Below are 10,689 nucleotides of genomic sequence, written 5' to 3'. Positions count from 1 at the left end.
GAAGATTAAATCTACTCAAAAACCAGGGCCTCCTGCTGCTTAATGAGTGTTCAGGAATACATAAACACGCTGGGCTCAGAGGAAGGCCTGTGGAGGTACGGCTGCTGGTGTGCTAGGCCTGCTCGTTTGATCCGAGTGATCCAGTCCTGAGCTGCTCTTCTGGGCACTCTTTGTGCCAGAGCAGAAAGAAGCAGCATTGGTATCCATCACTGTAAGCACAAAGGCCACCCAGGCCACTTCTCACACAGCCTCTTGAAGAAGAGGCTAAGAACTACGTTTTGCTTCGGTCCCATTGATACCAGCTCAGGGGACTTGGTACAAGGGGGACAGTGTGAAGGTGGATAGGTGGGTGAAGGGAGCTCATTCAAGGAAGATTTGGGTCCTGGTGTTAGGAGAGGAGGACAGGAGGAGCAAGAAAGGGAGGAGCACAAAGAGAATTTGATTCTTAGGACAGGCTCTGAATCAGAGGATGAATGTAAGAGAGTTTGCCCTAGGGAAGAGTGTGGAAGAATATGAGTTTTGGGGTGTGGTGTTTTTCTGCTCCTGGCTGGGGCCCTGCTTCCACAGCAGTGGTGATAATGAGGTTGTTTCCATTCGGCTGGATCAGTGTGCCCAAAAGAGGGTCCAGGCACCAAGCCATCCCCTCTTCACTCCCAGATCTCCCCCAGGCATTTGCCAGGATCCCCCCACTGCAGGGCCGGGCCGCAATTCTACACACAGCTCAGTGCCCCACCACAGCTGGGCGTTCCCCTGCCCCAGAGGCTTACCCTGGCTTGGAGAAGAGCCCATGGGCACTTCCTTTCCTCCCTTTTCCCTTGCTCATCCTATTAGCGTTCACCTTTTTTTTCCTTCGCTTTTCGTCTTGCCCTAGGTGCAGAGCTCTCCAAAGCTCCCCTAGAGACCTCCATTACACATCCACGCTCACATTAGCTGGGAGGGCAGAGAGGGTGACTGCTCCTGTGGCTGCCCTGGCTGGGAGAGGAGTGCATGTCTTCCACCCCTTTCTGTCTGCTTGTGTTCATGTCTGGAAAATCTTAACCCACTTCTTTCCCTCTGGGTTTTCTTGTTGGCTTTTGTTCCTGTGGGTGGGTCATTCCCGTGTCCCCACTGCAAAGTCATCCTGGTGAAAATAGCAGCACGAGCATAAATGTGGAGATGGATGGAGAGAGCCACAGAGCTGCCAGGATGGACGTCGGGCCCATCTCTGCTCCTCCAGGAGCCAAGGAGCCCTTTGCTAACCCGGCACCGTCGCTGCTGCTGCGCGGTCCCATGCATGGCACCAGGCTCCAGAGGACACTTCTGTTCTTTATCATTTCATTGTCTGTAATTGGTTTCCTACTGAATCTGTTTGCTTGGTTTGTTTTGCAGTGTGTTTCTGGGAATATTCTGCATCTCTGTATTTTAATTACAGTAAAATTTGAGGATAAAAATCTTTGTTGCACTGTTTCTTGTTTCCAGTGAGGGAAAACAAGTAGAGGAAGTGCAGCTGAGTGAAGATGTTAGAGATTCCTTGGGAAATCACATCTCTCCCCTAAGGGCTCTAAATGAGGCACCAAGCAGGGCTGAGGCTCAATCCCCTCTTAAACTGGGACACGACTTTTAACTGTGATTCAAAAGCAATTTTGCTACAAGCAGGTTTCCTGATTGGAATGGCAAGAGCAGTTCTGAGAACACTTTTAAACTCCATTTCTTCATTTGGTTTAAAGACCAGTGCAGAGAAGTATTTGGTGCCAGGGAAAGGCTAACTGCCCCAAAAGTGGAATCTCAGCAAAGACGGAAGAATTTGCCTCTACAGATGCAATTTCTTGATGCAGGCTTGCATGGCCACTTATCTTGGCCAAGGAGAGAAACCTCCTTCTCCCTGCAGCAGTCTGTTTTGACAGCCCAGGGAAGTTTTCTTCCCACTGTACAGCTGAGAGGAGCCTCATGGAGCAGTCAGACCCATGTGTTTGCTCACTAGCAGGAAACATGGGTGCTGGATGGGCACAGCCACTTCTCCCACTGCACAGATACTTCCTATAGCAGAGCTGCCCCAAACTCCTGGAAACACACAGCCCTTGAGCAGGGATGATGGCAGCACAATGGAGGAGCCACCAAGCTCTAGGAGGGAGGAGGGAGTTGGCAGCCCTGCAGCCTGTGTCCCTTTTACTGGGATAAGGCTGGGAGCCAACAGCTCGGCATTTGTTAAGTGCTGACAAAAGGATTAATTTAGTAGCTAATAATAGGGCAATCAAGCCATTTATTTGGTTGATGCTTCACTGGTGGTGGAAAATGAAGGAGAAAATGCCTGGGGTGGTGAAGCTCTCCCCAGAGCTGCCCCCAGACCAGCCAGAGGCAGTGGATGGAGCAAGCATTCACTGCAGAGCATGTTGTACCCATTCTGCTCATAGGGCTAAAGTGGGTTATGTCACCACGCAGACAGCATAGGTGATTGATGAGAGACATCAGATTGACCACCACTGCTCACCATTTCTCCTCCCTTGCCAACTTCAAGCAGGTTTGCCAAATCAAGCCAATTTGCTACATGCCCCTAACAAGCTGACCTTGTGTAGCAGCTGCACCTGCTCCTCCAGAGGTCTTTAAAGGGGGGAGAAGAGGAAGGACTTTCCCTCCTCGTTCCCCTGGTGGGTCTGGTTCTATAGCCAGTCAGTGGACTGTACCTGTAGGATTGGATTGTTGGGTGGATGGTGTTCCTGCTGGATGTTGGTCAGCAGGCAAGGTTTGAACAGACAGGCATCTCGTGTCAGACTCTGAGTGCTCTGCAGCCTTACAACATCACTGCATTCCCGTTCGGCCCCTAGGATACAGCGTGCCTGGAGTGTGAGGTTCCTGCCTCTGCTACCAGCTACCAAAGGAGATCTCTGTGTTTCCAGGAGAATCTTTTTGGTTGCTCGTTCTTATTCTGCTGTTTAGTGACCTGAACCTGGAGAACTTCTCTCTGTCCTCCAGGGTAGGGCACAATAATACTCATGCCAACAGCATTGGATGTGACATGGGGCACAAAGGACCAACAGGAACAATGGGAGACAGGTTGAAGGGGCCGTGCTGGGGATGTGGATCTCTGCTGCCAACCACACCAGCAAGCTATTGTGCCTGGAAATAACCACAGGTTCTCACTTCTGGCTTCACTGCTTGCTACAAGGTTTGGATGCTTAACGCACCCTTGCTGAAGCAGGAGGCTTGCAGCTCTCTGTCATCCTTGTGGGGATGTGCTGGTCTCCAACCCGGCTTGACACCACTGCAATGGGAGCCAGGCGGATCTGCAGACATCAGCCACTGCCTGTGGGCACATCCACCCACTGTACTTACTGAGGTCTTTCACTTGAAGTTCACCTCCAGGTCAGTTTTATTGCACTTTTATTTACAGAAAACACAGAAATAAAGCATTTGTGTTGGGCTTCTACCAAACCACCCAATCACTTTCTTCCCTTTTCTTTTTTTTTTTTTTTTCCCTGTTCTGGGATTTTGGCACAAAGAAGTATCACAGGTGTTACCAAACCACCATGTAGGAGCAGCTGACCACCCGCTCAGCTCTGTAACAGAACTCCAACAGACATATTGAACTGAGATCTGAGACAAGGAGGTTGCTCCACATTCAGCTTCCAGTCTGACCTGCTCACTGTGGGGCAAGGGGGTTATTCTGGAGGGGATGATGCCATTCATAAATTATATTTATATTTACCTCTTACATTGTAAAAGTAAACAGTGCAAAAGTACAGTACCCCAGGTACCCTTCTGTTTGGAAAGCTTGAAGGTTGCTTTATACATTTTGTGTGTTTTGTAAACATTGTTACCCATCCACAGTTCTAGCTCTTGCTTGGAGAGACCCAATTCCTCGTGCGCCCAAAACGTGTTGAGAGGCAAGAATCACTTCCTCTGAACTCCATTGAGATTCCCATTCAAGATTTAGTGCAAATTTTGGAGAGAAGACGACAAGAAAGAGGGTCGGGGGGGAACCAAACAAAAGAAAACAAAATAAGGCAACAGTTCGAAATGGTCTGTATCAAAAGCGGGGCCCAGCCTTAGGAGAAGGGCAGGAAGTCTCTTTCCTCCACCAGGCTGATGGAGAGGTTCTTCAGCTCCTCCTCAGAGCGGGCGGCCCGGTAGCCGAGCTGTGCCAGCACCTGCTGGCAGGCGCGCTGGGTGAACGCCACGATCTCGTAGGACAGACGGAAGCGCCACTTCTCCGCCGTCGCCGCCGAGTTGCGCACCGTCCCATACTTGTGCTTGGATGAGGAGCGGTCCCCTCGCGTGTTGTTCTGTATCCAGCGCTCGACGTTGCCATCCATGGGGATGCCCAGGAAATCGTAGATCTCCTCGGTCTTTTTCATGGGGTTCCGGGCCAGGTCTTCGTACCGCACCAGCATGTACTTGCCCTTGAGCCATGGCGGCCGGTTGAGGCCTGTGGAAACGGAGTTCCAGAAGTCCTCGCACACTGTGGTGAGCTGGGTGACGTCCAGGTTGTAGGGCTTCCTGCCGGTGCCATCCCAGATCCTCCAGAGCCGGTAGGTGTCCCGGAAGGTCTCACTGCGGGACGCCAGGATGCCCCGTGGGTCCCTCACCAGCTGGATCACCTTCAGGTTCAGCCGCGGGTCCTCCACCAGCGCCCTCAGGTCACTCACCTCAGGCACACGCACGGTTTTGATGGCCACGTGCCCGTGCTCCCTGCAGGACTCGGTGGCCAGCGTCAGGTTCAGGGTGCCGCACTTCTTCACGCAGTCCCCTTCTTCCAGGTGGAGATCGACGGCGCCCAGGGCCTCGCAGACTGGTGGCGAGCACAAGGCCTTGCTGGCTCCCCTGCGGAAGAGGCGGTCGGTGGTGTGATTGATGGGCTGGGGCTTGATGTAGTTCTCCAGGAAGTAGAGGTCGCAGTCATACAGGCTGCGCAGCAGGTCACGGCTGGCCCCCAGCATCACCCGCCGGTCTGTCGTGCTCTTGCTCTGTGTCAGCTTCGGGATCAGCGTGTACTGCACGTGGTAGAGGGGCTCGAATAAATAGAAGACATCGAAATGCTGGTTGAAGAGCTGTCCCACGAACGAGGAGCCGCTGCGGGTGGTGGCGAGGATGAGGACGTGCGTCTTCCTGGTGGAGAGGTTGTAGGCGAAAGTGGGGCTCTCATCACACAGCCGTTCGGCCGCGTCAGCATCCTGGCTCAGGCTGCAGTTGACGGGGATGGGGCAGCTGTGGAAGGATTTGGCGGTGAAGGTGCGGATTGCCGTGTACTGGATCGCAATGGATGCCAAGGCTAGTAGGAGGACAGCCTTCCAGGAACATTGCATGGCTGGTCACCTTCATGGGGCTTCTTCACAGGTTGTCTTGGTGTCTGCAACCCAACAGAGAAGGCATGGGGTGAGCAAGGACCAGAAAGAAGGACTAGAGTGTTCCTGCTACCAGCAAATGCCCTCCCACAGTGCACGCGCATCGGGTCTAACCACATGGATCCCAGCCACACACTGCAGAGCCTGCTTCAGAGGAGAGGACAGCAGCAAGAGGCTGGCACAACTCCAGAGATGATTCCAGCCAGGACTTCCAGGGACATGGAATGTTCTTCAGAAAAAGTGTAGGCTTGGAAGCTCCACGAGGTTCTCCGAACCCTTTTGGAGTCACCAAGCCAACACTTTTTCCAAGGCTTCTATATTTTTCCAGGTCTGCCTATTCGGGAGAAGTCTGGGATGTGCCATCTTCTGAGTGGAAGCTGCCAAGCGGGACCTCTTTCCTGCTCTCTAGTGCTGGCCAGCTACACTGCACCCTTCACACAGAGCCCCAGCTCCCGTACTGCGGGAGGACGGCTCACACACGGTCGCCCGCCCTCCCAGTCTCTGCTCCTATTCCCCGATGGGAGATGCGGGACTTCGGGACGGTGCGGTGCCGGGCGCGCCCCGATCCCGCAGCCGGCACCCTCTACCCCCCGATCCCATCATCTCTTGTTTCCATAGAAACCGCGCAGTGACTCAGGACTTTGGGACCAGCTGAAAACCGCAACCCAGAGCGGCAGCCGCCCGGGGGGGCGAGGAGGGCGGGGAGCGGGGCGCGGTCGCCCGTGCGCCCGGACGCGCTCCCAGCGGCGCGGAGGGGGACGCGGGACGAGAAGCTCTCCCGGCACCCGCGCTGCCGCAGCACCCGGCGGGCAGCGCTGCGGCGGGCTCCGCAGGGAGCGGGTCCTTATCGCGCTCCGGCCACGGGAATCGCGGGGCTCACGGCACCGCAGCTACGACGAGCGGCGCTCCGGACGCTGCGCTCCTTCCCCGGGCAGCCCCTCCAACGCGGCTGCGGCCGCTGCGGCCGCGCTCCCTCCGTCCGGGCGCGAAGAGCCGCAGCGCTGCAGAACAACTCTCGGCCGGGCACCCGCCGCCGGTCCCGGTGTCCCCCGACTTCTCCCCGCGACGTGACACGTTGCGGACGGGCTGCGTGGCGGCATCCCACGCGGTCGGGTCGGCTGAATCGCGCTCGCGCCTCTGCGCACCCCCGCAGCCCACCCGCCCCGGGCAGCGACTCAGCGCCCAGCGGTGGGACCGCGGCAGAGGGATCCCTGCGGGGGCAGCGAGCGCTCGGCACCGCCGCACACCGCAGCCCGCGCTCCCTCCGGCCTCTACTCCCCTCGGGGCTCGCTCTGCTCTCCACGTGCACCGCCGCTGCCACGGCACCTCCCGAAGGACAGAGCTCGGGGCACCGCGCTCTGGTCCGCTCGCTCCCCCGTCCTATCCCGGCCGCGTTTCTGAGGGACCGAGAGATGGTTCGAGCTACGCGCACCCCGCAGGTCGCTGCCCGGTCGGAGCAGCACTGAAATCGCGGGGTTTGACACCGGGGGTTCTTTTTTTTAACCTCTCCTCCTGGCATTCAGCATTCGCCTTCCCATTTAATTAATCGCTCCCGAGCCGGTCCCGGAGTTTCCTTATCGCAGCATCCACCTGCGCCTGTTTATCTCTCATCTGCTCAACTGCATCGCTCCTCCCGAGGATGCGGCTGCCCGGATCAGCTCACTCCGATGGCGCTCCCGCTGAACGCTCCGCTGCCCGCGAGCATCGTTATCCCTGCGGGCCCAGGGGGACTCCTCTCCCCGAGGAGCGACCCTCGACCCACGCAGCCGCCCCTTCCCGCAGCGCCGGGACCCGCGTAGCTCCGACCCCCCGAGCTCCGCCTCACCCCTTTCCCTCCGCCCGGACGCGGGACGGCGGCGATCCCGCCGCCCTCTCCCAGCGCGGCGAAGTTGGCGGCCGGCGAAGAGCCCCGGGCAGAGCCGCGTCGCGGGGCCGTTCCCGCCGCCCTTACCTGGCGCGGCGCCGCGGCCAGCTCCCCCCGCATCCCCGGCGGCCCCGCGCCGCGGCTGCCGGGCCGCGCACGCCGAGCCCCGCTGGCGGAGCTCCGCCGAGCCGAGCCGCGCCGCGCCGCGGGGGCCCAGCGCCGCGCACCGCCCTGCCCGCGCCCACTGCCGGCCGGGGCCGCCCCTCCACGCCCCTCGGTCGCGTTCGGTGGCGGGGAGAGGCGAGGGGAGGGCTGGGAGGGGGCTGCGCTCCTTCTCCCCTCCCTCTTTCTTTCCTTCCTTCCTTGCTCGCTCGCTCTCTCCCTCCCTCCTCCGGGCGGCCCGGCGGCGCAGCCCCGGTCTGTGCCGAGCTGAGAAGTCTCCCCCAAGTTTTCCCCTTTTTTTTCTTTTTAATATTTTTACAGTTTTTTTTTTCCCCAGGGTATGTGCCCCGGAGCTCTGCAGTCACAGCCGAGCGGAGGGCCCTGGTGAATGCGGGCGTCAGCTGCCCTCCCGTTTGCCGGCATGTGCTCGTTTTGCGGCTCACTTTGCTCCTCAGAAATGTGTATATGTATACATATCCTTCCGAGGGGTCGTGGTCCAGGAACCCACAACAGGACGGGGAACACTGCCGCGAGCATCATAAAATCGTTAAGGCAGAATCACCACGTCCGAACAACAACCCACCGCACCATGCCTGCTAACCGCGGCCCTCAGTACCACATGTACACGGTTCATAAACCCCTCTGGGGACAGAGACTACCCCACATCCTAAGCAGCCCGCTCCAATAGTTATCCCCCCTCCACGGCAGCTCCATGCCCTGTGCCAGCCCTCAGGTCTCAGTGCTTTACACGGTGCTCAGGCTCAGGCTGCTGACGCTCCTCTGTGCCCAAAGGCTCCCATCCCCACAGTCACCTGCAGCAGATTTCCGTGGAGCCCTTGTGTTTTCTCCTCTTGCCTTGAGTTACGGTTCAAAAAATGTATCTTAACCACATAAGTGCCTTGGAGGGTCTGCCATAAACCAATGGTGAAGTTTAACGTTTAACATTTAACACATTTAACACTGGCATGCACACAGAAACATGGCGACCCCATTTAACCAAGTACCAGGGCATTATAGTACTTCTTTCAGTTTTTCCCCAGTTAACATGTTTGTGATAAGGAGTCAGAGTTCTGCTTGGTAACAGTTTCTCCTCAGCCCTAACAGCGCCAGTCTCAGGCTGCAGCTCCCTTCCTTCCACCTGCTGCAGATTTAGGGGCAGGACCCCAGCTGTGAGCCACTGAGCATCCTCACTCATCTGCCTCCTATCTAGCTCACCCTACCCTCCCCCCAAAGTGCTTGCTGGGGCCCATGCAGCTCTGTGGGACTCCCACCCATCATCCCACCTCTGTGCTAATGGCTCCAGGTATGTGGGGAGGTCAGGGTTGGCTGGGCAGGGTGGGTCGGTTAGTCGGTCAGTCAGTCTGTCTGTCTGTCTTGCTGCTGCATAGTGGTGGGCCACTGGAGCATTGTCGGTTTGTGTTGCAGGCGACGATAATTTTCTGCCTGCTGCCTGCACGCTCTTTAATTAACAGCTCGGAGGATGCGGGGCGAGAGCGAGGTGTAATGAGCGCTCCGTTTGCATATCAAAAGCATCATTAATATCGCTGCTCTCAGGAGCTCTCTGAAGGCAGCTGGCTCGTGGGCAGACACCCGGCAGTGGCACCGTGTGTCACTGTCCCCATGCTGGTGGTACTGGCAGCAGGCTGATGGCCCCTGGGAGCTTGGTGGCCCAACACACGTGGGGTGCGCCCCATCCTGGGGCAGCAGTGTTTTGGCACAAGGCTCACTTGAAGGCCTTGGCCCCAGGCAGAGGGGAGCTCTTAGGGATATCTCTAGGGATAGCTCAGGATCCCAAACCCAGCAACATCCATCCTGCTCTGTGTTAGCTCTGCTCTGGGGTTGTCCCGCCTGGTTGGAGGTGTCCCTGGGTGATCCTGTGCCCAGGAGGCTGATGTAGTGGTGGTTGGGATGGAGCCCTCCTTCTGCCCTGCTGGGGGGCATCCAAGTGAGCGGTCTCGTTCAGATGGACACATCTCTGCAGAATGCTGTGCACTGATGCTGAGCACTTCTGCCTTATTGTTTCTAGGAAGTCCGTGCAAACAAACTCCCTTGCTATCCCAGAGGATCTGCCTTCCTTCTCTACAGGCTTTGTGATGGTGGTTGTTTTTCGGTGTTGTCTCTGTTCCAGCAGTGCTGCTCCACACGCAGCTTTGTCTCAGGAAGGAAAGAGCTGTGCCGGCACACCGGCGCAGGAAGGCTATCAGGCGCACGCAGGCTGCCAGCTGCTTGTTTGCTGTTTGCAGAGCTGCTGCGATTTGCAGTGGGTGCTGCTTTGGCGTGCAGATGGCTGGAAGGCAGCCAGGAGCTGCCGCCACCTGCACAGCGGTGTCACGGTGAGATCCTGCTGAGATCTGCTTCCCAGGGGAATGTCCGGCAGTGCGTTGGTGCAGCAGGAGGAGGATGGATCGTGCGCATCTTTCTGGCCACCTCTCACCGAGCCCTTGGTGCTGGGCCATCCTGGCCCTGTGAGCTGCTCGAGCTCCAGATGTGTGCAGGAGCTGCCCTATAAGAGAGGTTGTGCCCAGCCCTGGATCCTTGCCAGGGAGATTTAATTGACTTTCCTTGGGGAGAAGCGTTTCCATCTAATTTGGCTCTTAATTAACCCTTGCACCCCAAAGAGTCTCCGCAGCCACTTGTAAATTAAATATGAAAAGCATTATTTATCCAGGACCAGCAGCCTAATGGCTGCGGATCTGACGTTTATGGCTGCTAATGATGATGGATGTGGAAGAGAGGAGCAGGGAGGGGAGCACAGGGGAAGAGTTCTTCTCTTCTAAAAGAGTACAGACAGCCTGACATGGGCTACTTGCTGGGGCACCAGTGGACTCCTCCCTACTCTGATGGAAATGGGTATGACAGGAGCACAGGGAGTGGCAGAAATGTTCTTGTGCTGTAGTAAGCTCCATCTCTATGGTTCTGAGCAAGGTGACACAGGGCTGGCATGGAGGAGAGGGAAGTGGTGTCCACTCAATGCAATCAGGTAAATATTCTCCCGTATCCGATGTGGGACGGAGCAGAAGCCTCTCATCTTTTTCACCCTGGGATGGGGCAGCCTCAGCCAGGTGCTGTGTGGTGCTTGCACTGTGCTCCTGATCGATGGCAGGGTGTCCCTGGAGTGGTGACAGCTGTAACCCTGACAGAATACAGGGTGGGATATTGGTGGCCAGCCCCATGCATATGGCATTATCCCATCCCCATCGCAGAATGTCACTTGTAACGAGGAAGCTGTGGCTTCTGTTGACGTTTGTGTATGGCTAATCCAGCACAGAGTCTCATTGAGTTTCTGGTCTCAAGCAGCTGTTTCCTGGGGAAAAAAAAAACAGCCTGTAGTTCAATCTCACAGTG

General features: G+C 56.9%; 1 protein-coding gene across 1 annotated transcript; it reads right to left on the bottom strand.

Moving 5' to 3' along the window:
- Positions 1 to 4,022: 4,022 nt before the first annotated feature.
- Positions 4,023 to 5,279, bottom strand: CHST1 (carbohydrate sulfotransferase 1; the record flags this gene model as incomplete). Its single annotated transcript, XM_079537390.1, has 1 exon — positions 4,023 to 5,279. The coding sequence occupies one exon, from the start codon at positions 5,277 to 5,279 to the stop codon at positions 4,023 to 4,025; it is 1,257 nt and encodes a 418-aa protein (XP_079393516.1).
- Between the last annotated feature and the right edge of the window lie 5,410 nt (positions 5,280 to 10,689).

Source organism: Tetrao urogallus (assembly GCF_951394365.1).
Source record: "Tetrao urogallus genome assembly, chromosome: 6".
In the NCBI taxonomy this organism is placed as follows: Eukaryota; Metazoa; Chordata; class Aves; order Galliformes; family Phasianidae; genus Tetrao; species Tetrao urogallus.
This window is presented reverse-complemented; position numbering and strand designations above follow the sequence as displayed.